The sequence below is a fragment of the Thalia democratica genome, chromosome 5 (assembly GCF_965202585.1).
Source record: "Thalia democratica chromosome 5, ktThaDemo2.hap1.1, whole genome shotgun sequence".
NCBI lineage: Eukaryota > Metazoa > Chordata > Thaliacea > Salpida > Salpidae > Thalia > Thalia democratica.
Genome location: NC_139169.1, coordinates 64,123,185 through 64,150,805, shown reverse-complemented (window position 1 = coordinate 64,150,805; position 27,621 = coordinate 64,123,185). Strand labels below are relative to the sequence as shown.

At 26.4% G+C, this 27,621-nt stretch overlaps 1 protein-coding gene across 4 annotated transcripts in view; it reads right to left on the bottom strand.

Moving 5' to 3' along the window:
- LOC145837262 (ovochymase-like) overlaps positions 1–27,621 on the bottom strand; it is a 65,435-nt gene that overhangs the window by 5,634 nt on the left and 32,180 nt on the right. The window contains exons 1-14 of one of the 4 annotated variants that reach the window (XM_082945061.1): positions 8,799–8,919; positions 6,914–7,064; positions 6,074–6,174; positions 5,202–5,363; positions 4,483–4,606; positions 4,031–4,215; positions 3,542–3,658; positions 3,261–3,388; positions 2,626–2,715; positions 2,330–2,462; positions 1,646–1,759; positions 1,384–1,445; positions 1,020–1,186; positions 449–541 (exon numbers count right to left, since the gene is read on the bottom strand). The exons of 1 other annotated variant lie outside the window; for it this stretch is intronic. In XM_082945061.1, coding sequence (XP_082801187.1) covers positions 449–541; positions 1,020–1,186; positions 1,384–1,445; positions 1,646–1,759; positions 2,330–2,462; positions 2,626–2,715; positions 3,261–3,388; positions 3,542–3,658; positions 4,031–4,215; positions 4,483–4,606; positions 5,202–5,363; positions 6,074–6,174; positions 6,914–7,064; positions 8,799–8,895 — 1,724 coding nt within the window. In that variant the 5' untranslated portion in view covers positions 8,896–8,919. Of the gene's footprint in view, positions 1–448; positions 542–1,019; positions 1,187–1,383; positions 1,446–1,645; positions 1,760–2,329; positions 2,463–2,625; positions 2,716–3,260; positions 3,389–3,541; positions 3,659–4,030; positions 4,216–4,482; positions 4,607–5,201; positions 5,364–5,781; positions 5,935–6,073; positions 6,175–6,913; positions 7,065–8,070; positions 8,192–8,798; positions 8,920–27,621 lie in introns of those variants that run through there. 2 more of the 4 variants (XM_082945063.1, XM_082945065.1) reach the window with 2 other exon arrangements.

Here is a 27,621-nt window from a genome sequence, read left to right as displayed (position 1 = left end):
TTTTGCAAGTTTAAAAAATTTTGCAATAGCGAATTTTTGCTAGCATAAAAAAAATTATGATATGGCAAGTGCGCTTTTATTAGAAACTAAAAATAAACAGTCTTCTTACAAATACAATAATGAATGTGCTAACACTACAAACATATTTTGTAACATTGTTTAAGAGTATACATTTTAAAATTTAAGTTTAAAAAATTACAGTGATAAAAAACTTGCACGTTGTGTAAAATTTACTACTACGTTAATATATACTTAGACAATAGGATTTAAATTTTAGCTCGTAAGAAATTGTAAAGCACTCGATAACCGTATGGTTTTTTCGTACATCAGGTCCTATAACTTTAAGATTTACGCATTTCTTTACGAAACCAACTAATAACATAATTTTTAAATCATAAACTTGAGTTTCAAAAACAAAAACTTGTTTTCCATTAAAAAAAAATCTTACTCATTCCATCCAGGGTAGATAATTACGTCATCAAATAATATTGCGTTAGAACCATCCAGTCTGTTGTTTGTTCCAATTACTCCTATCAGCTCACTAAAAGTGTTTTATCATTAAACAGCATCAATGAAAAAACTCAATGACACGATAATCGAAAGACTTTTTGTAAACCAGGTCCTTGGAACAAATTTTTCAGCGCTTTTTTCGTTCAATAAACAATATATGTATAGAATATTTTTTTTTTCTAAGTTTTGTAACTTTTTGATACTAGTATTAAAAAAATTCTCATATAATCTTTATCTAAAGTATGAATTTTAAATGTAAGCGTAGTTTATAATTTGGTAAAAAATTTAAGCACAAGACTTCCTCAATTGTGAAATTAAAAAAATCTTTATGCTTAAGAAAATTTTGGTTAAAACTTACACAAAAAATTCAAAAAGAAAAATTAATTTATGAAAAAATTATGTACAAGTTTTTAAAAAGACTCGCACTGTTAAAACTTGAAATGAAATTAAAAATCCGAATTAAAAAACGCACCATAAAAAAATTTGAAGTAGTTAGCAACAAAACAAACTCTGGACTGTCAATTACTTCACTGTAAACACAGTGAGCAGCAGTTAAAATCCAATTAGAACTTATTATGGAAGCACCACACAAGAATTGATTCAATCCCCTGTACAATGCCACCATCCAAGGATACGAGTTGTTTGCAGCCAAGTTGCCGCCAATAATTCTGTTGTCCTGTGGGTTGATTACTTAGTTAGGTTTTGAAATTCAATGATAAACACTAACTGTTTAAAGGTTCTTAAAAGTTTAAAAACCAAAATTTAGCTCCTAGCTTAGTATCCATTTTTGATTAAGGTAGTATTGTTGAACAAACTTAAATGCGACTAATACATTTTTTTGGTTTAAAAGACTACTTATAATTGATTGTTTACCCATGTAAACTGAATACCATTTCGGTTTTTTCCACATTGACCATAGTTAATCGAACTTCTTTCTAAAAACAAATATAAACTTTTAATCCATTTAGTTATACCTACAGTTACATAGTAAAAAAAGTATAAAAATATATATTTTGTAAATATGTTGTAAACTATTGTTTTAACGAATAACTTAGCTTTTAGTTCAACTGAAAAAAGTTAATAAGTCGTGTTTTAAGATAAAAATTTAAAAAAGTTTAATTTTAATAAAACTCACCACATTCAACCTCATCAGAATTGTCGTTCGGACAATCAACTTTTCCATCACATTTATTTATTTTTGAAACACAAGACCCATCCCAGCATCTGAAGTTGTTTTCATCAGCACAGTCTGTAACGTATTAATAATAAACAATACTAAAAAGTACTTTAAAAAAAAATATGTGATCAATAAATTTATAGCTGTTTTCGTCAGACAAAAGATGTTTTGTAAAATCTAAACGTTTTTTTTTATCGTGATTTTTTTAGTTTAAGTTTTTGAATGGTTATAAGATCACTGTATAATTTCATTTTTGTCTTAAATCGCTACTGAAAGTTCACTAGTTTGTAAAAAAACCTTTTGCTTTAACTATTTCTTATTTTCTTTTATTAAAAAATTACATAATGTCCTAAAGCACTTAGTTACAACTAATTTAGTTTTAGTATGAAATTGAGATACTTTACAATTCAATAAATTATATGGTAAAAGTTTCTTAGAAAAAATTAAAAAAAAAACTATAATAAAAAACTGTTTTCATAACTTTTATCGCTTTAATTTTTTATTTTTATCGATTCATTAGTTTGTTAGAACAAAAAAAAATGTCTAAAACACTGTATTTATCCAGCGATTTATTACAATAATTACCGTCCATTAACTGAAGACAAAACTTTTTTTAATAAAAAAAACACAAATTTGTTATACCTTCAAGAAACTTCCATTCTATAGCAAATCCTCCTTTTTGTACAGAGCTATCGCTAGTAAAAATAATTTCTACTTTTTCATCAGTCACAAAATTTCTTGCTGGCGTTGTAGAACAAAACTTGTGTCCAGCGTACTAATTTTATTGCGGTTTATTTTTATAATATTATGTTTTTAACTAAGACATACAAACTATTATCTTAAAAAAAAGTTTCACTATCTCAAATAAATTAAAATAACATAATTAATTATTCCTGAAAAGTTTAATAGCCTTTTTTGTTTAACTAATAATAACTTACCACTTCGTCCCCAACATTTAGTTGCAAACCATCGTATCTACATCTTTGATCTTGCTCTATATCAGTTTCAATGAAGCTTATTTCAAGTAGCTGTAAAATTTGTATCTTCACTACAAGTACACATTTTGCTCATACAACGAAACTGAAAGTTACGTTTTCTTAAGCTTTAAAATTGTATAGTATGTTTAAAAATGCACCATGGAATTTAAAACCTAAGTTATCTTTAAACGATCACTTTAGATGATTTAAAACTATTAAACTAGATACAGTCTGATTTTTTGACAAAGTTTTTTTAGTTTGTTTAGTTTCTTAGATATTAAATTAAGTTTTAGGGTATATATGACACTAAATGAGAGTCATTTAGTCGTACGTATGTCAATAAGCACTACAAATCTTTTGTTTTAAGTATTTTAAGTTGAATTATAAAGATAATGAGTTTTTGTGCCTAAATTTTTATCTACTTTTTCTGTTACTATACATTAATATACATTATTAGAAAAAAAAATAAGTACGTTAACTGTTATTTTAGACGTAATAAAATAAAAAGTAAAGTTGTATAAGGTTGACGTAAAACTTTAAAATAACTTGTCAGAATTTAAAAAAAATGCATTAATACTACTTTTTTTTTAACTTACCATCCCTGTACGTGGATTTATTGTCGTAGAACAATCGAGACTATTATTGTAAGGCAAAGGATAGTTAGGAGAAACTAAATACCCAGAACTTTCCACGATGTTTTCAATTTCACAAATATTAGTTCTTTCTTTTTAAATATGACTATTTTAGATTTTCAGAAAATAGTTTGTAAAAATGACTTTAACTTTAAAAGATAACTTAAAAATACATGACTAAAAGTTTTATTGTTTTTAAACAGTATCTGTTTTGTTCCATAAAAACTACTAAAATTTCTACTAACCAACACAAGATGATCCATTGTAGTATAATTCATTACTACAGATGCAATTGTATCCTTCAAAAGTTGTAACACAATTAGATTCTTGTGGGCATAATGATGTACTGTTACAGTTGTTGTCTGAAAAAAATTGTGTAAAAAATAGTGATAAATATTTCAATATAAAATAAATTTGTTTAACTTATATTTATTTAATTTCAGAATTTTATTCACAAAAACTACTCTATTAAATACTGTTTTATCACTAAAATTATTTAAACATTACGTTAATACACGCTGTATTATTATTATTGATAATAATTATATGTTAAGTTTAGATAGAAAGTTTGTTTTTTTTTAATTGAAAATAATTTGTTGACACAAATGTAAGTAAATACTTAAAAAATTACATCCTTTTTTTAGACTTAATACGAATTGTTAATAACTTTAAGCTTGTTACTGTATAAACATAAATTATATTAATGTTGTAGTATAAGGTAATTGAAAACTTACTTTTCAAATAGAAGTTTATCCAATCACTGTACTCTGAAACTCGAGTGTAGACCCCAGGTAGTTCCGGTAGAGCGCACCCAATACCGAAACTGGTGACCCCGTGAAGGTACGAAGTTGTCCCATCCGAACAAACCAATGGTCCTCCGCTGTCACCTTGACAACTGTCCACTCCTCCTTCCTCTATTCTATGGTAGTTTTTCTTTTAATAATTTTGATCTATTGTAAACTGAGTGTATTAAAAATTACTTTTAATCTTTTTTGTTTGTTTAATTGATACTTTTAAGTTGAGTTATTGGTACTTTGAATTACCAATAAAAATAATTGAAATAAAATAAAGAAAAGTTGTGTGCTTTATAACTAATTTTCAGTTGCATACTTTACTTATAACATATTTTGTACCAACTTTGATGAAAAAAGAAACAAAACTGTGTTTAAAAAAACTCGTAATTAACCCAGCACATAACATAGAATCAAGTATTTCGATTGTAGGTCTTTGTACTCTCAAATAGTTTTCACACTGGTCATTACTAAACACTTTTACATCTGCTTTTTGAAGCTGTGAGGGGAGGGGTCCATCTAAAAATTATTATTTTTGAATAAAGCTATAATGCTGTAGGACGTTTATTAAACTCGATAAATAACTATAAATTTATGAGAATATTCTAAAACTATGTAATTACAAGATCCGAGAGAGAGAATACTGTATGTTTTTATATCACAACTAATTGTTTGAAATTTATTGTACTTGTAAAACACGATGTACTGTCTGAAGTTGCAGTTAACAAAGTTAAATACAATTAAGTCGTTTATCTTTTGTTAAGTTTAGCAAGGTGGTTTTAGGTAAAGAAGTGATTTTACACTAAATTCAAAAAAAAAAAACTATTTTTTGTGTTGTACTCAACAAAAATCAATTCCAGAATTAAATTTAAATATACAAGGTATAAGCTTTAAATAATCAAACTGTTTCTAAGAAATAAACAATTTCTAATCTAATTTACACTTTTACTTTGTATATATGTACTTTTGTTCAGTGCTAGTGACTCAAAGACCTTTTATCGCTAAACTTTATGACGTTCTTTTATTCAACTGATTATGAAAACATCTATTATTTAATTAGTTGAAAAAAATTTGAACTTGTTATTGAAAGGTACATATATATGTTTTGTTTTACTTAATAAAAGCCTTCCGAGTCCAGTTATAACACAGTTTGTGTTGACAGGAATATTTGCACCCTGACTGGGAATTGCAACTGGTTGAACATAACGATTGAAAGTAATGTTTGTATTCAGTTCAAGCAAGCTAATGTCATTTTCACTTGTTGATTCTACGTAACCTAAACAAAATATTAAAACAAGTTTATATCAAGAAACAACGCGAAATGATATTTTGACAAGAACAGATAGTAAGTAGATAGTAGAAGTGTTTTATTTAATTTGTTACTTTTTAAAGTTAATTTTTGTTTTATAACTAAAATGTTTAGCAAAATTTAGGTGCAAAAACTATTAAAAATTTCTGCATAAAAAACTAAAAATTAATGAAATGATTTCAAAGTGAATATTATAAATAAAGACATTATTTTTTAAATTTTTACGCTTGATTTTTTTAAATAAAACATTTTAAGCTGCTATTGTAATATATATATATATATTAAGTAAACATTAAATATATATATATATATATATATATAACAAAAACTTATCAAATACCATTATTATTAAAATAAAAATTTTTCAAACATGCAAACAGTATACCTATTTAATTTTACAAAAAATAGTGATCTACTGGATCCACTACCAAGATCCGGATCCGGCCGGATGTTGCAACATTTCACTACTATCCAGAGCCAACCAGATCCTAGTCATGTTGATTTGGTAGATCACTAGCTAAAACTAGTTAAACAAACTATAGCACTTTTAAGTTAATTCCTTTGCATGTCGTCATTATAAAAACACGTGCTACTAAAAGTATAAATTTTAAGTAATATTTGTAGACGTGTTTGCTTTTGATTTTTGAAATTTAAAAAACAAAATTATTCAAAACTACCGGGGTATTCCAGCTTTCTTGTTAAAGTAAGTTCCTGAATGTTTGTTAAATCATTTCTGTTCGTTACTCCAGCAACAACTATCATATCAGAAAACGCGAGACTGTTGATTATAATAAAAAGTTTAAAGTTTACTAAAATATATAAGAGTAATATATAACTTGTTAAGGAAAGTTTAAGTTGCTAATAAATACTTTTATGCTGACTGTATAAAGTTTTACTCCATTAAAAAATCTATTAAAAATTAAACTAAGAAAACTAACTTGTTTAGTATTTTTAGCAAAAAAACTAAGCAGTTTTTTATAACCAAACAAAGTCGGCTAAGAAAATTTTTAAATGCCGTAAAAACATTGTTACTAAAAGATGTTTTATTAACTGAACGATTTTTGTTTTGTTTTTCGACAAAAAATTGCTCAATGTTGTCTAGAAAAACACCTGTATGCAATAGACTAAAAAGTCAATGACCAATTTAATTTTTTTATTATTTAATTTCTTTTATATTTCCTACATTTATTTAATATTTGTTACGGTTTTATTGCTTAAAGATTTTTTTACTTAATATATAAGTCCTACTTAACAGTCAACAGTTTTTTGCTAATGGTATTTAAAAAAATATATTATTTAGACTTTTACTGATTTAAATAAAAAACTCAAACCACACGATGCTTTTTCAGACAAGATCTCTACGTATAGAATTATTAAAGCTATAAATAGAATAATCGTTTTTTAATGACTATTACCGATGATAAAGTACAAGTACATTAAAAAGTAAGTTTTATTTTTACTAATAGAATGTTTTCCATTTACATAGAGTTTTAATAGAAAAAGAAAATCAATCTTACTTTATAGTGCAGTGCGTAGCTGTTAAAACCCATTTCTCCGATAAAATTGAACATCCGCAAAAATAGTTGGAAGTTGTGAGCGGCCTCAGGTAGCATTGGTAAGGAAATTCTCCTTCATTGGCATCAGTTCCTCCTACTATTCTTATGTTTTCTATAAATATAAGATGTTCATTATGTGTGTTGTGTTGTAAAGTTATTAAACAAAAGCTTTTGTTGTATTTGTCTTTGTTTGTTTTATTTACTTATTTAAACTTTACAAATCAAAATGCTTTTCTTTCAAATAAGTATTTCGGTTTTATCTTTAAACGTACTTATAAACGAAATTAAATTTTATCTTTATCACTATATTTTTACAGAAAAACTTAGTAATGAAATAATAATAAGTAAAAATAATTCTATTTAAATAAAGTACGTTGATAAAAGAACTACTTTTACATTTTCTAAAAATTGCATCCATTTTTAATTAAACAAATGTCAAGTTGTTTTTTTCCAATACCAACATGTTATACTTTTATACTTAACTTCCAAACGTAACTTCCTAACGTAACATAAACGTCAAGAATCTTGAGCCATGCAAGGAGAGCCAGAATAGAACGTAGTTGACATATTTCAAGATTTGTTACGATTTACAACCAAAGCAATAAAACAGCAACAACCAGTCATGGTAGCAAGAACAACATTAAAAAAAAAGAAATTGCTTCAAACAACGGTAGGAAAATCACGAGTTTTCGACAAACAAACATGTGTACGTACTAAATTTTATCGGAATGTCTCACCCGCGGCGGACTCAATGTTTTGATGCGAACCATTTTTACTCTTAAAGTTTTCAACAGCTAACATATTAGAAACTAGTTTACACTGTTTGGTTAGTTGTTAAACGGGTTTATTGCATTAGATAACTTTCATATTTTATTTTTATTTTCATAGACTACGTTATTAGATGTTATTATAGTTCGAAGACCATAATCTCAAGCAGTGCCACAGTTTAACTTTCTATTTTCACGCTACCAAACTTAAACATCGATGCATATCTGCAAAATAAAAAATACAACTGTCTAAAGCTTCGGCGAAAGAAACAAACTGCTTCAAACGGGTTTTAATTTTGTTTCTAAAACATATTGTTAAAGTAAACTAAATATCGGCAAAAACAAACTGACCTTTATTCTTTTTGTTTTCACTTCCTTTTTTCATCTGTCGTTGTCGGTAACATAGAGAAAAAAAGTTTTAATTTTATAAAATCTAATTGTTGCAAACAAAACTTATCGTTGGAAAAGTTTTTAGTTTACCGACCTCACTGTTACGTCACTATTGACAAATCAAGCTTTTATTGTTGATACGTACTTAGCTGCGATCGACCGACTTGAAACTTTTAAGTTTTGTTGTAAAAATTACTTACATTTTAAAAGTTGCCGTTTGGTATTTAAAAGCTAATTTTTCATTTTAATTTTACGCCTAAATAGAGAAGTTACGTTTGGAAGTTACGATGCGTGAACAAAAGTATGAATGTGTAACATGTTATGTAAGTATTGGAAAAAACAACTTGACATTTGTTAAATTAAAAATAGCTGCAATACTGTGAAAATATTGAAATCAATTAGCAAAGTAGTTTATTTAAGTAGAAATACTTTAATTTCTTACGTCATTACAAAGTTTTTCTTTAAAAATAAAGAGACATAGAGAATTAAGTTTCGTTTGTAATTACGTTTATAGATAAAATCTACGCTTAGTTGAAAGAAAAGTATTTTTTTTTGTCGTTGGCATTGAAAGCAAGTTGAAAATAACTTATCATTGAGTCAAAAGACCAATTATTCTAAGTTTTAACAAAGCTTAAATATATAAAATATTCATACATAAACAATTTTACTACAAAACAAACTTAACTAACGATTATAGTCAATTTGCTGTTCAACACTGAATGTTTTTGAATGAAAACATGGAAATAAAATCAGCGCCACAAAAAATTCAATATAATTTCTTTTCATATTTGCACAAATGTATAATTTTTGATTACTAGAAAATTGTAAGTGTTTTATATAAATAAATTCAGCGCCACGAAAAATACAATGCATTTTTTCTCATACTTGCAGAGAAAATAAAGTTTTGAGTATACTAGAAAATTGTAAGTTTTGTAAAATAAATAGCTTTATTGTTAGATAAATTTTAACGTTACTAAAATATTTAAACAAAATAATAAACACTTCGTTAGGTTTTGGTTATTATTTTACTTCTAATTTTGTTGTAACATGTTTAAAAATAATAGTTTGTTAAGTAAAATTATTGAAATAGTTAAAAACGTTCTAAGTATTAAGTATTTTGCTTGTAAAATTGGAAGTCTTCTTATAATTAAGCTTATTAGTTATTACTAAAATAGGAACTATTAAAAATTAATACTTTTTACTATTTTGAAGTCTTTCATGTTAAATAAAAGTTTGAACAAAACCATAGTTTAAATCAAAAAACTATGCCAGCAACGACTTAAAAACAACCATCTCTTTTTCGTAAAAACTTATTACCTTAAACAAAACATTCATTATTAAAACAGTATTTGTTAAACCTTTTATACATTACCACTTTTTTTTCTTTTTTTAGTGCACATCTAACTTAACCACACTGCTTATCACTTTTTTCTAATAGAGGATACAATTATGTCAAACAGATATTCTAAACAAAAGTAATACGTGCGTTTCGCGTAAGAGAAACATAACCGTTTTGGTCTACTTCTTCAAAAGCAAATTGATTAATTTTGGAATGCAGAAGCGGAACCAACTACGGTTGTAACAGGAAATCAAACCGAATTTGTTTAAATCTAATGGAAAGTTTCGAGTTAAAGTACATCAACGCTTTTAAGAGAAAGCTCGCAAGGTCACGTGTTTAACTGATGCAAGTTTGCATTTCAATGCCACAGCCGTATATAAATACTCATCAACGTGCCGGTGCTAACGTGTTGATCAAGTAGACATTCGCATTTTTTGTTGTTCAATGTAATTTTCTGTTTTAAACGATGTTAGTTCCATACAAGTGATTATTTATTTAAATTCCAAGTAAAAAAATTTGAATTTAATTTATAATTTTTAAAGTATATTCCTTACAGACTTGATTTGTGTTTAAAAGATTTTGTTTCACTTAGAGTAATTCCTAAATTTGACGCTTTTTATATATTTGTTAGTGTTTGCAATCGTTCTTTAATACAATATGTTCATTTATCTGTCATGCCTAGTTTTATATAGAGTAGCCCTAAGTATCATTTGTTATCAGTATTAGTAAGGTTAATTTTATTGTTTATTATGGTTTAAAGTTTGGTTTGTAAATATATTATACCCGTACTGTTTGTTAAGTTAAGTAACCCACATTCCTTGTAGGTTATACAGTAACAGAAGTATAAATAAAGTATGAAACTTTACTTACTTAAACTAGTTTTAATCTAGTTTTAAGCCTAGTTATTATAAAGTATAAGCTTAAACTGTTTTAAAATCTATTCTCAACTACTGATAACAATGTTAACTTTTTATTGAAACAACTTAAAACTGTATTTATTTTTATATTTTAACATTGTATACAGTAAACATAAACTATCAAAATATTTTGAAACTTGCAACATAGCTTAGCTTTAAATTTTACTTCTAACACATTTTTCCCATGTGAACTAAATTTGGAACAATAAATAAATTTTCTCTACTATACATTAAACAAACATTATAAACAAAAGCAATAGGTTTGTTAAACGAAAATAAAGGTAACAGGATCAAACACTTTATATTTGTCTTGCATGTTTTTGTTTAGTAATACTATATCAAAGCAAAAAATATTTAAAGAAAAAGTTAGCTTAAACTCGATGTTACCTAAATAAAATATCTCATAAAAAATTGATATAATTTAAACCATTGAACGCGTTTATATAAACAAAACTCGCTTAATTTTTTTTATAATTTTTCGTTAAAAAAATTACTACCTAGGAAAGTTTCAATCTAAACAAAACGTAAATAATTTTTTTCCCAATTTAGACTTTTCAATCCATTGAACAAAAGGATATGATTAAAATTCTTTGACTAGAGCTTAGAGTAGATAAACATAAAGCTACATCATTTGTACGAAAATGATCATTTTTCTCCTAACAGAAAACATATTTTAATCTTAAAGAACAATTTTTATGTCGACAAAATACTGAACTAGCCCTACTGCGTATAAAACTATAAAAGACCCAACTGTGTATTGCTAAGCTTATTTTTTTGTTTGTTGTTTTAGATAATGTTCATTGCTAAAAATAACGGTTACGAACTTAAAAACTTAGTTAAAAATTGTTATAAAAAAGTGTAGCAAATTTACAGTAAACTTGAATATTTTATAACTAAAATTCTTAGCAACTCTTAAGTCGAGCAGTTATTTTATGAACACTGGTGTGCGACTCTATAACCGAAAAGTTTTTTCGTACACCAGGTCCATACACCAAATATTTTGAGCGCTTATTTATCGTTTAATAAACAATATATATAGTAAGTATTTATTCTAAAAGATACTTGGTAATATTTTAGGTTAAAACAAATATAAACTTTTTGGTATATTTCTAAGCAACTTAATTGAACATAAATGCTAGCCTCGATCAGGGGCATGTTTTTACTGGTTTCCTGTTTCCTGTGAACCCCTTGAAAAAAAAGAAAAGAAAAAAAAAGATTCTTAGAATATCACTAAAAACCTTGTCTATTGACTTTGTTTTGACCATTTGATAAACTTTGAATAATGAATGTTGAATTTATAACACTGAAAGGTTATAAGTTTCTTTATCAAAAAATGCTCGTTTTTGCTCAGCTGAAATAGATTTCAAATAAAATTTTAATTGTGACGTGTAATAGGTAAAAGTTTTAAAGTTGAATTTTTTTCTTGGAAACTTTTTACTAAGATGCTCTTAGTTACCATTATAAACTGTTACTTAGTGTAAATAATTTTTGGTTAAGTATTGTTTTTTAACTAGTAAGTACAATTTTACTTAAAAAATGTCCAATATAATCACTAAAGTTTTATTTTACTTAGTTGATAGTATATAATAATGTTGTAAACAAATAAATAATGTAAATTTGAAGATGTTTTGATTTAATTGCATAAATTGATTTTTTGATATTTTCAACTCAGAGATATTTCGAAACCATCATTAGAATCCCTGCACCATCAGGCAAACATTTAGTTATAATTTAAATATATTTTAATTTGATTGTATAAGTCTAAACTTTTTTTTAAGTGAAATTTCAATTTTTATTTAAGTTTTTTTATTTTTGTATATCTTTTGGTCACAAAGTTGATTTTTAATTTTTTGAAATTTTCATCTCAGATATATTTCAAAACCGTCATTAGAATTCCTGCACCATCAGTCAAACGTTTAATTATAATTTAAAGATTTTTTAATTTAATTGTATATATCTAAACATTTTTTTAAGTAAAATTTCAACTTTTATAGATTACTTGAAAAAAATATTTTTATTATAAATAGATATAAAAATGTAAAAAGTTTAAAATTTAAAAGAAAAATTAGTAAGAGCTCCATCTATATTAACATTTAAATCAAAATTTGTAGTTCATAAATTTTTTCTGGTTCTTTTAGTTTTATCTTAATTTAATACAATAAAATAAAAAAAAAATTATAATATAAGTTTTTTGGCTAACTATTGCGTACTTAACTGGCAATGCATACCTAAGAAATGCGTACTTAAGTGGCAAATTAAGAACAAAAAAAAATTGTGAACCCCCTTTGAAAAAAGTCTAGACACGCCCCTGGCCTCGATATTAAGTGGATTTAGGAAAGTAAAATTAAACGATTTCAAAATAAGTATACTTCTAAATAAATATGCAAAAACTTTATACAAAGTTTTATTTTTTCACTGACCAAAATCCCTTGATACTAAGTTAAAGTTTTATAATTTTTAACGGTTTTTTATTGTTTTAATACTCTATAAAGTTATAATACTTAAGCTTTATTCTTTTTTATTTATAGTACATAATACAAAAGTTTTTACTTTTAGCGAAATTCCCAGGTTTTAAAACTTATACTTTGACGTTAAACAATGTCTGTGCAGCTTTAATTTTCTTTATGTTCTACTGCTAAAGATTAAGTTGGTTTAAAAAGTTTCTTTATATAAGTTATTTCTTTATAGTATTTACATTAAACATATCTTTGTTGAAACCTAAACTAAAGTTCAGAAAAAGTTATAGACTTTTTAAAATAAAAATTTCGCTTACAAAAAAGTACTCAACTATCATATGAAGTTGATTTGTTTAATATGTTGGTTAATTTTTTGACTGCTTAATTCTACGTTAGTATGTTTTTATTCTAAAATTTATTCTAAAATTTTTACAAAAACTTACAAATTAGTTTTGGTTTAGAAAAACTTATTGTATAATACTTTTATTTTGTAAATAGTTGAAACATGGCGACTTTATGTAAAAATTAAAAGTTAAGAATTAAGTCTTCTTAAAGGGGTGTTTTGAAAAAACTATATTTCATAAAAGGAAGTTAAAAGAAAAGACTATACAGCACTTCATTAATGGTCAAGTCTTGATTCATAGTTTGCATCCCTTTAAAAATTATTCAGTGCGGATAATTTCAAACAAATATAATGATAGTTTTTGTTTCAAATTTTTATTAAAAGCGTTAAACGTGAGCTTTTCGGGCAAAATAAACTCGACCATTTTGTTTTGTTCGTTGAACTTACTTTTATTATTTTTTCCTTTATCCTAGGTGATTATCACTGTTGTGTCAACCTTTATTACTTCTCCGTAATTTAGCCTTGCCTATCGGTATGTTTTAAGAAATTAGTAAGTTTCGTAGTTGTTTATTATACGAATACATACCATACAGATTAACTTTTTATGTTGTTCTTCTGTCTCACCAACATAAATGTTTGACTTTTAAGCTTGTTTTTTAAAAAAGTACAAACAACACAAACTAAATTTAATAATTCAATAACTACAAAGTTTCCGTCGGCTTAAACAGAAGCGCATTATAAAATTTTTTATTGGCTAACTAAAATTTATTTGAATTCCTTTTTTTTTCTGTTGAGCAGAAATAGTAGTCTTACTTTGCAGTGTTATTTAATGAAAACAGAAGTTTTTAGAGATATAAGTCAATACACTTAGATATATAGCAGTACAATGAAATTTGTTAAATTTATTCTCTTTACGATTTACTTGCGAGAACAGCTAAATAGAAGAAAAATAAACTTGCAAAAAAAAATGCACAATAACGATTATAAATAATAAAGCGAAACTTAAGTATAAATAGTTTTTACTAAATATATACTTATAACAAGTTATAAATGTTTTTACTAAACAAAACTGCAAAAGCAAAACAAAAAAAAAAAGTTTCATATTAAAAGCAACATACAAACACTTTACATAGGACTATTAAAAAGTAAATACTAAATAAGTATTACTTAATAATTTATATTATCTAGGGACGTAGCAAACTCAAAAAATAAAAAAATAAACTGCAAAAAAAAACGGTTTACTATCATTTCTAACTCGCTATCATTTCTAACCCGATCATTTCTAACCCGATCACTTCTAACCAGATCGTTTCTAACCCAATCACTTCTAACCTGATCGCTTCTAACCCGATCATTTCTAACCCGATCATTTCTAACCCAATCATTTCTAACCCGATCACTTCTAACTCGATAACTTCTAACCCGATCACTTCTAACTCGATCACTTCTAACCCGATCATTTCTAACCCGATCACTTCTAACCCGATTACTTCTAACCCGATCACTTCTTATACGATCATTTCTAACCCGCTATCATTTCTAACCCGATCACTTCTAACCCGATCACTTCTAACCCGATCACTTCTAACTCGATCACTTCTAACCCGATCATTTCTAACCCGATCATTTCTAACCCGATCACTTTTAACCCGATCACTTCTAACCCGATCATTTCTAACCCGATCACTTTTAACCCGATCATTTCTAACCCGACCACTTCTAACCCGATCACTTCTAACAAGATCATTTCTAACCCGATCATTTTTAACCCGATCATATCTAACCCGATCATATCTAACCCGATCATTTCTAACCCGATCTAACCCGACAATTATTGACCCGATCTGTATTAATATAGTTTTTTAATCTTGTTTTAAAATAAGCGTTTTTTTTAAACAAACTAATCTCAAGGAAGTTGTTTTTATGATGAAATTTAGTTAGTTTTGTTTAAAATAAAACTTAGTGTTCAGATAGCTTTTGTTAAAATTTAAGTTTTGATATTTATTGCTATTGGAAGTTTGTTATCCTACGCTAGACCCAGGAATCAACATCTGGGCCTTTTAAACTGAATGACACTTAACAAAGAGACGCAAATTTATTTACCTTAAAGTCAAAACTATAGTTTTATCTAATATTTATAGATTAACAGCAAAATAATTTAACACTTTAGTATAATACTAATTGACTTATTTATGATTTAAAGAAGGTTTTTAACAAATTTGATTTTAACTCAATAATAAGCTAGGTGTAAAATTAATTCTTTTATCGATCAGTGATTTCCAATAAAACCAAACACAGCTGCACAATCTTTTAATTTAGAATTAACTTTCGATTTTTTTTAACAAAAAAAAATATTTTAAAATTTCAGCAACACATATTAAGACGATTTAGTAAAATATTTTAATGATTTTAGTGCAGCAATCAGCAAAACATTTTGAATTACGCACTTCTTCATAAAAAGAAGGTTCATGGTTACTTTTATAAAATTCTTTTAGAAACATACTAGAGTGTCAGAATTCAAACAAACTACAAAAGTTCATAAATAAACTTATTCTTGTTCAAAAATCAATTGGATATACACAACCTGACTTTTAGAGTTAAGTTCTGTACATTTTTGAAACCGTTTGGTATTTCATTGTTTTTTTATCAATTATTTTTGTCGCTTTGCCAAAACATAATCGATACAATTAAAATAAACATTACTGAAATTAACGTACAGACAATTGTAAAAACATAAAAAATTAAGTGCATTGACTAACCACTAAATTTAAAGTCCAAAGCACATTAGCAATACTAGGTTAAATGAATATTTATCGAAAATATTAAAAACCTTACATTATTTACAGAGGAAAGGCGCTGCTAATAAAATCGAACTATAGACTCACCCAAATTCTGCATTTTATATCAATGGTTTATAATGGTTTATTTTCGTTAGGTTTGTAAATCAATGGTTTATTTTCGTGGCAATTAGTCATTTAAATAAATTTAAAATCGAATTATTAATTAATTGTACTTAATTAGTATAAATAGCATTAAGAAAATTAAAGTCTTCTGTATTCTAAAGATCAAGTATTAAGTTTTGATAGTCGTCAAGGTTAGAAATATAATGAGTTTTGCAGCCGTTAAAGACTACTCCGTACTTTTTCTTTGAAGAGATTCTATATTGTTAATATACATTTTTTAAGTATAGAGACCAGATTGGCAAGTTGCATTCAAATTTAAGGCGAGTTAATATAAAGTACAACTTTTTAAGAATATTAATATCAATATATATGAAACTCAAAATGTTACAGTTAATAAAACTTAGTAATCGTAATTAGTATAGTTTCATTAAAAAGTATCATTATTAAATTCTAAGTTCTTAAAACGAAAGTGCTGCTGTTTAAAAAGTCAAAAGAAGAGTTAGACGTTTTTCAATATTTAGAACCCGTCATTTACTAGAACTTAAATTTAATTTTCTTTCTTTTACCCAATAATAAATTATATTTAAAGATTAAATAAGATATGTTACATAATAAACTTAACTATAAAAATTAAGTGTCGAAAACTTAATATTTTGCTTTTTTTTATATTCAAAATATGATGTATAAAGAGAAAAAGAAATTTACATTTATCGTAAAAGTTTAAATTTTTTCAAAATTTAAAGTTGTAAAAACAGTTTCTCACGATTAATAGTAGAACCTTCTTTAAAAAGTTTCTTGATGTCTTTTAAAAGTTATTGTTTCACAGGTTTCCAAAACACAAGAACTTAAGATTATTTAGCGATAATTAAATATGAAATATAAGTATAAGTTACTTGATTAGTTTATATATTTTAAAAACTTGTAGTAAAATAATAAAATTTAAGTGTATTGTTAAACTGTAGTATAGGTTTCTAGAAAATTAGAGATGCAAAAATCGTTTTTAGAAATTTAGAGGTGCAAAAAAACACCGAGAATAATGTCAATACACTTCAAGCTGGATTTATTGTAATGAACAAAAAGTTAATATGTTGCGTGTAATAATCGTCTGAAAAAATAGTTGATGAAAGGAATCAAAAAACTTGATGTAGTTTTTATAAATTTCTGCTACTAGTTATACTTAATTTAACTATAATTAAATTATTACTCTATTGTTCATTCAGCCGTCAGTTCAAGAAAAAAGCACACCTTATTTTAAGACTCTGTATTATTAGTAAGTTCTATTTCTATATTTAATATTCCGACATTTAAATTTGTTCAGAATATTAAGAACTTTCTTATATGTAGAGCATTTGCGGTATATTTTGTGTTTATTTTAGTAGTTTTATACTACTAAAAGATTGGCTGTTTTGTCTTTTGAATAAACACATTTCATTAAAGAAATTATATAGATTAAATTACTACATAATCATCATTATTACAGAAAAAAGTCTAAAAAAGCAATGCAAGTACTTTTTAAATAGTTTATTTACTTTTGAAAAAAAAAATCCTATAATATTGTGCAGCTAGTTCTTACAGGCGACGACTTATGCGCACCCACACTTGGTTATGTACATATCATCCAACTTCTTATGGACCATGTTGTTCAAACCGTCGTAGTACATGATGCTGAGCGGCTTGGTCTCTTTCGCGGTGCAGCAGCCGTCCCGAGCACCCTTGTCTATGACCTGGTTGGTTATAGACACCAATTGACCCCGCATTGTTGACATGTCCTGGGAACGACACGGCCCGGAGCAGTAGTAGGCGTTCCAAGACTTCGGAAAAACCACAAAGTTCCAGTTGACTGAGCTGAACTCGATGTTGAGATCGTGACGGCAGCAGTGGGAAGGTTGCAACAATTTATTTGCACAGATCTCAGTCATATCCCTGGTGTTCAACTCGCGCTTACTCCTGCTTTTGATCATGGGATTTTTTTCCAGCGAAACTTGTATGTAAGGTCTCTGTTTGTTTGTTGATTATTAGCATGAGTTGGTTATTTAGATTACTAATATTTTTTACACATACAAAAGTCATATGTATTACGACTTTAAAAGATAAAGTTTGTGATAGCTAGTATAAGTTAATATATCGCTGAGATGTGTACAAAGTACAGAGTAGATCAGTGATCGTCAAAGTTGTGCACGAAATTTATCTTAAATACACGAAATATATTTTAGTTTGCATAAAAAATAGTTCTAAAAGTCTGAAACTTTCACACATATTCTAAAGCTGATGGTGAAGAGCGAAAAAATGGTCTTAAGCGTTGTTAAATCTAGTTTTGAAACTTGAACCAGATATTATGAAAAAATTCAGGAGACTTAAACTTAGGGGATCCACATATTTTTTATTTTGTGAATTGGGGTGCACAGTTTTTGTTTAGCTTGACGACGACTGGAGTATATCACTTTAAATTAAAAATTTCATAACTAAAATTAAAACTTACATGGGGGCTGTTTTTATCAGTGAAGTCAACAGCCAAAATTTGGTCATCTTCAGCGTAAATTCGAATTCGGCGCTCTTCTTCGTCATTTTCCAGCCACTTGTTTACGTGGCTCAAAACGTCCAACTTTTTCCAATGTCCCTTGTCACTTGTCAGCTTGACCTTCCGTCTCGGTCCACCGAATGACTCCGAGGTGCCGTCGGAGGCAGTCTTGTACTTGACAATGTTGATGTAGGTCTCGTTTGTCGTTCTGCCAGCTTGAGGCTTAACGTACAAATAGAGCGAAGCTTTTTTCGCAATGAAGCTTCTCTCATTTTGCGTGATCTCGAAGTAGCTACCCCTGGTTCCCTTTTCGCGCTCAGATTCGCTCACTAAAATAATTTAAAAAAATGTTTTTAGCTAAACGTTGCTTTGGTATATATATTAGAAAAGAAAACTACTGTTCAAAAAAATTTAAAAAAAAGGGTTTTGTATTTTAACATTTGACCGAGTTAATGTTCTAGCACTTTAAATTTTATGAAAAGATATCATGATAAAAGTAAAATAAATTAAACAGTGTTTTAAGATAATATTCTTTTAAGAGCTATACACTTGAATACAATATCATTTTAGAATAGAACTATAAATTAAAAAAAAACCGAAAAGTATATGATGCTCAGGGTCAAGCATTCAGCTTAAAATGCAAAAAAAAAGTTTTTAGACATTTGACCGCACTTCAACTTAAACAAAGTTTTGTTAAAAACTAAAAGTTGATGCTATGTAAAAAAAAAAGTGTAAACAGGAACATTTCAAAAAAAATTCAAGTTTTAACTTTTTTCACTATATTTAAGTGCTCGTTCAACTAAAAAAAAACTTAATTTTAATGATGATATGCAAAAATAGTCAAAAAATCGTTTCCGTTTAGTTTGTAGATAAAGATGTGTTTTAAAATATAACTAAAACTTTTTTTTTTTAACTATGAATCACACCTTGGTCTACAAAAAAAAACAAACACTTGTTATTTTTGTCTTATTCTATTAAATTTCTAACTTTTACACTCGGTTTATTTTTTAATCTATGATAATAAAATACTGAGTCTTAAAGTTAGAAAATTAAAGGTTTTTACTCGTTTTATTTTATTTAACATTAAAAAGACAATCAAATATACTTAAATCTAATGTAAAATTTTTAAAATGTTTTCTTAGGTTTTACATTTTTAAGTTTGGTTTAAATTTACAAACATAAAACTTGAATATATTTAGTTTTAACCCCTAAAATACTTATAACTAGTAAGCTTTAACTAGAAATAACCTGGTTTTGCAAGTATGATTAGCTCCTTGTTTGACGAAGTTTCGTCCTGGTCAGGTTGTTCCGTGATTCCGTACCTCTTCTTCAGGGACTCGATCATCTCAGGGCTGGGCAAGTCTTCGGCTCTGATGTTCGGAACGCTGTCCAGATCCAGTTTTTCGAGCAGAGTCGTTCGAAATTCCTCTATTCGCTGCATTCTGGCCGAGCTCAGCCTCTGGCAGTGCAGATCGTCCGGGTCGCACGAGTGGGGGTCAGTATTGGAATCCAGATCGTGCAGTGTTCCGGAGGAGCACGACCCGCATAAAATAAAAAATGCACATAAAACGAAAAAGTGTTTGAGCATGTTGAAAATATTTTTGAAAATCTGGAACTTTTACTAGATAACATTTGGAATAATTAAAATAATAATAAGTAAATAACAAGTTTAAGAAATAATTTAATAATATATGTCTAGACTCTGGGACATTTTTTCAGGCTTTTAGAATAAATGTAGCTTTAATTGTGTGCTTTATAAATTTAGTTATACATTAATATGACAACACAAATAATACATTGTTTAAAACTAGTTACAGCTGTTTTACGGTGTTTACAGCATTGTTGTATTATTTATAAACTCAATGTTAATATCATTTTACTATTTTTGATTATTTAATTATTGGATCTGAAAGGTTTAAAGATAGCTTTTTGTTCAAGTAGCCTATGTGGAAGGTTCTAATACTTTTCGAAAAGTACTCAAAAACAATAAAATTTTTACAGTAGATAAAATTTATTTTACATATTAAGAAGTTTTTATAGTTCAGGCATTTGGTGGTCGTGGCATCATTTAGAAAATATTAACATTCGCGGGCAGTAGTTGTAGTTAAAGTTTCTACTCTTCATGACATACGTAAAATATCTAGTGTATGTTTCGAACTTACCCTGAAATATACCTAATCTTGAAATGTAAATTAAAAAATTTACACACAACAACTTAATGTTTTAATGTAACTTATTTATCAAAAATAGTTTTAACAATGTTTTGAAAGTGTAAATAAATGAAAACATTAATGAACCAATGTAGTTAAAGGTAATGGAAATATACTTTAATATTACAAGTATTTGAAGTTTTAAAAATTAATTGATTATTTCTTCGTATAAAAATTTGACTATTTAATAATAAAACTTAATTAAAAACATCGTAACTAAAGCTATGAGTTTTTTTCTATTGCAACTAACAGTGTCTCTAAAATGACACAAGAATATATAAACTTTAAAAATTCAGGAAAAAATATAATAAATATATAAAAATTTCTTTAATCTTGGTCTCATATCATTTACATTAATATTAAACTAATAATCAATAACATCTAGATGGTTCCTGAAAATTAAATTAATCTAACATAAAATATTTTAAATAATTACATGGATTTCATAAATGAAACCTCCACATTTTAACCACCATAAATTTAGTCAAAATTACATGTCATAAATTTGTAAGATAAGCTCAATAAAGCTGGTTAAATAAAATCCTGATTAGGTCTTTGAATTTCAGATAAGACTTCAGAGGTAACCTGAGAGTGACAACGCTAAAATGAAATGAAAATAATTACCTACCTTGAAGAATTTTTTGTAGAGAAAAGCCAGATTTGTCATTTGATCCAAAATAGGTTCACAAGCAATACACAAAACTTAGGCGATAGACTAAATTTGAGATGAATAATGAACAACTATAATGCAAAAAGGCTGATATTTTATTAAGTATTTAACTATATTCACGAGCCTGACAAAAATAGTATAACACATTCTTTATACTGTGTGCAAGACTCTAAACCTAAGGTCGGAAAGCTTTAAAAAGTCGCAGACTTATAATTTTGTAGAAAAAGTTATTTGCAGGCCCAAAGTTATTTAAAATAAAGTTTATACTTAATTTATAATAACACCATAAAACATTATAAAATAGCATAAAACAAATATATGTTAACCCTATGACAAACTGTATTAAAATAAACTTCAGTAAATTATTCCCAAGTCTTTTTACTATTTTCTTTATATGAAATCATAAGTAGAAATTATTACAAAACATGACATTTAAAAAGTTTTGAAACTATATAAATATAAAAAAAATAGATTTTTTTGAATTAAAAATGTTTATTAATTCTTTCAATCCTGGTTACAACTTATTTACTACACAATTAAATAAATAATCAATAACTTATAGCTGGTTGCTCAAAAGCACAATGTTTCAAAAAAATACTAAAAACAATTTCATTGTTACTGTAAATTAGACCTCTGCACTGAAATCGCCTAGATTTCGCCATAACATACATACAACTTAATAAAACCGGTTAGAAAATAAAACCTGATTAGACCTGAGCTTACCAGAATAAATTTTAAGCCTAAATGAAGTGATCTGCATAGTATTTATACAAAAATGAAAATAAATCTAGTTTATACAAATATTCATCTTGCAAATTCTCGTAGGAGGAAAGCCAGAATGTTTTTTGAGCCAAAATAGATCCATGAGCAAAGACAAAAAACTGTAGTTTTAAACTAAATGTGAGATGAATAAGGAAGAACGGTTTTGCAAAAAAGCTAAACTTGAACACCTTAATGAAATCTTTTTTTATTTATTTGAGATGGTAAAAAATAATTTATCATGGTCTTTATATTATATGCAAAAATCTATGCTAAAGGGTCGAAAAATTTTTATAAGTAATGAGCCTAGAAATTAAAAAAAAATATTGACCTCGGGCTGTAATTATTAAAAATAGAATGTAATGCTTAATTATAATTATTATTAGTAAGTAATTAATCAATAACATAAAGTGTGCTTCATCCTTTATTTTTCAGTAAAATATTTTTAAACTTAGTTATTATTTTCTTTCTAATAAACTAATAAAAAAAACAAATTATAAAGCTTGACATTTCGAAAGATTAAATTAACATAAAATATAACAAGAAAAGATGGAATATAAAAAAACTAAGAAATAAATCCTTTATCCAGGTCACAAATCATTCACTACACAAATAAATAAAAAATCAGTATTAATTAAATGGTTGCTGAAAATCATAGTATTCCAACAAAGTTTTTATATATTTACATGGTTTTGTTAACTAGACCTCCACACTTAAAACTTTATAAGATTAGCTGTAACATATATTAAAATTTTCAAGATAAGGTTAAATGTAGATAAAAAATATACCTCATTTTGCCTGAGCTTTCTAGATAAAGTTTTCAACTTAACTAAAGTAACCTGAAAGTGATCATACTAAAATGAATGAAACTAACTACCTACAAAGAAGTTTATTTCGCAAACTTTCGCAGGATAAAAGCCAGAAAGTTATTTGAGCCAAAATAGGTTTAAGAGCAAAGACAAATAGCTGTAGTGGTTATCGAAATGTGAGATAAAACAAGAAACACAGTTATGCAAAAACCTGAGATTAAATGGCTTAAATTAGCATTTATTTTCAAATTAAAGTATAACAAAAGTAATCTATCACAGTCTTATACTGCGGGCAAAATTTTAACCCAAGGGTCGGATCGGAAGGCTTTCATAAATCAAAAACTAAAAATTTTCCTCGAAAAAATAGAAAACGGGCCGCAGTTACTTAAAATATAATGTAAAACCCTTTCAAAACTTGTAAATTTTTGAATCTGATAAGGGGTACCTTCAAGTTTTCACTACTACTTTTAGTAGCTTAAAAATCATGCAAATTTTTTGCACCTTTGCTAAGTCAGCAAATATTGTTTTCTATATTTATGCAAATGTATGCATGATTTTCAAGCTATTCAAAAAAATAGTGGAAATCTAAAGCCATAAGCAATAATACTTGAATTGACAAAGTGAGTTTTTGATAAAAGCTAGACTATTTGACTGTGTAACACAGTGTATGAACATCTTTAATAACTGTAACATTGTTAACTATTACTTGAATTTTAAGTTTGAAAATTTTAAATAAATAAAAATATTAAAATGACCTGGTCAGTTTTTATTAGCAGTTCTTAATTTGTAAAAAAAATAATGTAAAAGCCTATATTTCTAAACCAGAATTTAGAACTAAAATGACAATACTCCTAATAAAAATTTTACAACAATATGCTTAAAGTAACAATTATTTTTCCCAACTGGTATCTATTGCTCAAAATCAGAAAAAAATCAAAATTTATAACAAGAAAGAAGTCAATGTTTGCTCAAACTTATGTTCTGTATTTCTATTATTCTATATAGTTTTCACATTGTTAAGGGTATAGGGAAAACAATTTTATTTTTTTCACTAAAATAAACATCAGCCTTTGTACAAAAGATATAGTTATAATCTAAAAGATACTTTTCACATGATAAAGTATATGTATTAACTTAACAGTTATTGTCAGTTGTGTAGAATAATAATTATAAATCTATGTCTCCTTCATTTTTAATCAATTAACCTCAAATTTTCAAGAAATGTTTTTTGCATTAACAAACATTTTTTTTTGTAAAAATTATAAAAAAAATTTGAGATTTTTATTACCAAAAAACAAAAAAAAACAATTTTTAAATTTATTGTTAATAAAAGATATTTTGACTCAAAGTTAAAAAAGAAATCTTGCTATAGAAATGTTTATGAGATTAAACTGAGAAAGTTTCAGAAAGATTGCTTAAAAACTGTAGGAGATGATAGAATTTTAGTGAAACAGTCTTTTTTGGCCTTACATTTGTCCTTAATAAGAGATATATTGAGCTTTCAACTTTGTAAATATTTTGAAATGAAAAATAAATTGAATATACAAAACTTTAAATGCTAGGCAAGCTAATGGTCTTAAAAATAAGAACAAAATGTAGAAAAACTGCTTTACATCCCTCACTTATGCCCTTAATAAATCTTTTATTATCTGTTTATATAATACAGCTTATTTGATTTTATGATTTTATATATTTTTCACTTTTACTTTTATTCAAAGCTCAATAAAATTGCTCTAGATTAAAAGATAAAATATTTGATATTAATTTTTATTATTGAGATAATTTTGTTACTTTTATAAAACTCTGACGAGTCAAGAAGTTAATAATATTAATTTATATTTATAATTTCTGTGCAGCAAAGATTTTAAGGGAAAATTTTGATTTTCTTTGTTTGGTAAAACCAGTATTTTCAAAACTTCATTAAACTCTGAAGCAATTTACTTCAATTTAGATAAGCTTCAAATTAATTTTTATAATGAAAATTGATTAAAGACACTTCTTTTGACTCAATTGTTTTTTACTGTGTTTCTGAATAAAAAAAAAATTGATTGAAACCTTGCTTGGAATTTTATTTTGTTTTTTGAATATATAGAGTTTTATCTTAACTACATGAACTCAAGTTGATGCGTTTAACAGGCTCCTTATGCAAGGTAAAACCTTAAAAGTCTCAGAAAGACTGTTTCACTAAAAACCCACTTTCTTTTAAAGTTTTCAAACAATCGTCCTTAAAGTTTTACAAAAATCCCATTAATGATATTGAATCATTTTACAAAAATAAGTTTTTAGTTAAAAAAAAGGATAGTTAAACTTTAAAAGCCACATTTGTTCTCCTTTTTAACTATTTTAAAGAAGATTCAACAATAAATTTATTTTATCTCAGACTTTGCCACTAGTCTCACTTCAAATTTTGATAAGCTAACTTAGGCTATTTAAAAATTTTTAATAATTTTATAATTAACTCAGGCTAGTTTGATTCTATTAACAAAAAATTAAAGGGTTGTTATTCTTAGTCAAAAAAACCATCTTGAGTCACTAAAAACTGCCCAAGTCATCCTGATTTTTTTTTTCATATCCTTAAAAAAATTTTTGCCTCTGGCACAAACTACTTTTACCTCATGTTGATTTTTCTTCTTAATAATTAAAAAAAAAGGTTTTATTTTTATGCTTTTGCATTAGATGTTCACTTAACTTATGAGAAATACTATTTTTCAAGATTCAACAATTGAGATTTAAAAACAAAATTTTTGGGTCATTTATGTAACCACGTTAGTTAAGGGCATAGGGGGGAGTAAACAACTTTTTTTTGAAGTTTGATCTTATTTTATACAGTTTTTACTAAGCTACAAGATGCTTTTTACAGATTTAAAATTTCAAAAATATTTTTGAGATATAGCCGGTCAAAGTCAGAGGCAACAATAGGATCCTTATGGGAGGAGCAAACTAAAACTGCTAATAACTAGAAATCACTAAAAGCTATCTCCTCCTACGTTTCTTGAGATAAATACTTCAAATTTTCAGGAAATGTTCCTTGCAATATTTAGAAAATTCTGTCCAAACAGAAATAAAAAAAATAAAAAAATAAAAATTTATAACAAAAAAACAAAAAAAAAAAACTGTCAAACCCCCTATGCCTTTAACTTTATATATAATAGAAAATAGTTTCTTTTTTGACATTTTAATTGACTTACTGTAATCTTACCATATAAAGCACTCACTTATGAAACTCAATCATGATAAATCTCAAATTAATTTCAGATTTTGAACATAAACTACAACATTATTGTTAAGTGAATAGTAAAAAAACTAGATGCAAGGCTTAACAAATTTTAGTTAAGTATTTCAAAATCAATAAAAATTATGTTCATAGAAAATTAAGTTATGTAAAACAACCAATTGAAACTGGATCAACCAAATTTTATTCTAGATCTTAAAAAAAATTTTCATGAGATTAAAAACAAAAAATTAAAACTATCCTGGATCATCCTGAGTTTATAAAAAAAGTCAAAATATCCTGAGATTTTCTAGAATTTCAAAATATTTTAAGTACCCTGGCAACCTGGAAATAAGGTGTAATTTAAAACTTTTTGATAATATTTTTTATAGTTAAAGTTTTGATTGTTAATGATTAAAATCTTTTATTTTAAGCTTAATTAATTTTTCTTCCACTTTTTTTTTTAATTTAAGTTTTAATTATTAAGTAATATATTTTATCTATTTGCTACACAAGGGGGTTGTTAAAAAAAGAGATTATTTTTTCAAGACAGTTAGTAATTAGAAAGCTAATTGTCTACCATAGGGATTGACAATCTACCACCTGACAATAGAAATATCTGGTCCACAAAATATTTTTAGCTTGATAGCAATTAAAAAAAAAAGAGCTTCTTTGTAACAAATATTTTAATTTTTTTTATGCTTAAAATTTTTGTTATTAAAGTATTTAAAATAAAACTATAAAACAAATTTTCTTAACACTTGGCAAAGATATTTTTCAAGTCTGGCTAGCATAATTCTTTTTGATAGACCTGGTCTCTAACTTTTACAGTGGCCCACCACTACTCTAGCGCATTTAGAGCTTCAAACCAGTTTTGCCAGACACTCAGGATTATTCAAGATATTTTGAAGTTTTTTAAAATCTCAGGCTGGCTAAGAATAGTTTTTTTTATATAAAACACTCAGGATAGTTTTAGGTTTTTTAGATAATCTTAAGACATTTTTTCCAGATTTTGAATAAGATTTCAATATTTTGTTATTTTATAACCACTTTAATGAAGAAATAAACTTTTATTAAATTTGAAAATTTGTAAAACTTTTTCATAAATTAAAAAAAAAACTCAGGATGACTCACAACAGTTTTTGGTCACTCAAGACAGTTTTTAGACTCTGCAGATTAAACTCAGTCTATATTTTAAGATATGCTAATTGGTGCATCATTTACAAAAAGAAAAAATCAAAGCTATAAAAGTTTTCAAAGTTTGCTCAATTTCCTTTGAAGACTTTTTTTGACAGAAATGGTGTTTAAATGTGATTCAATTTTAAATTTCTTAGGCAAGCTAGTGCTTGTGATATTTAAAAAATAAACTGTAAAAAG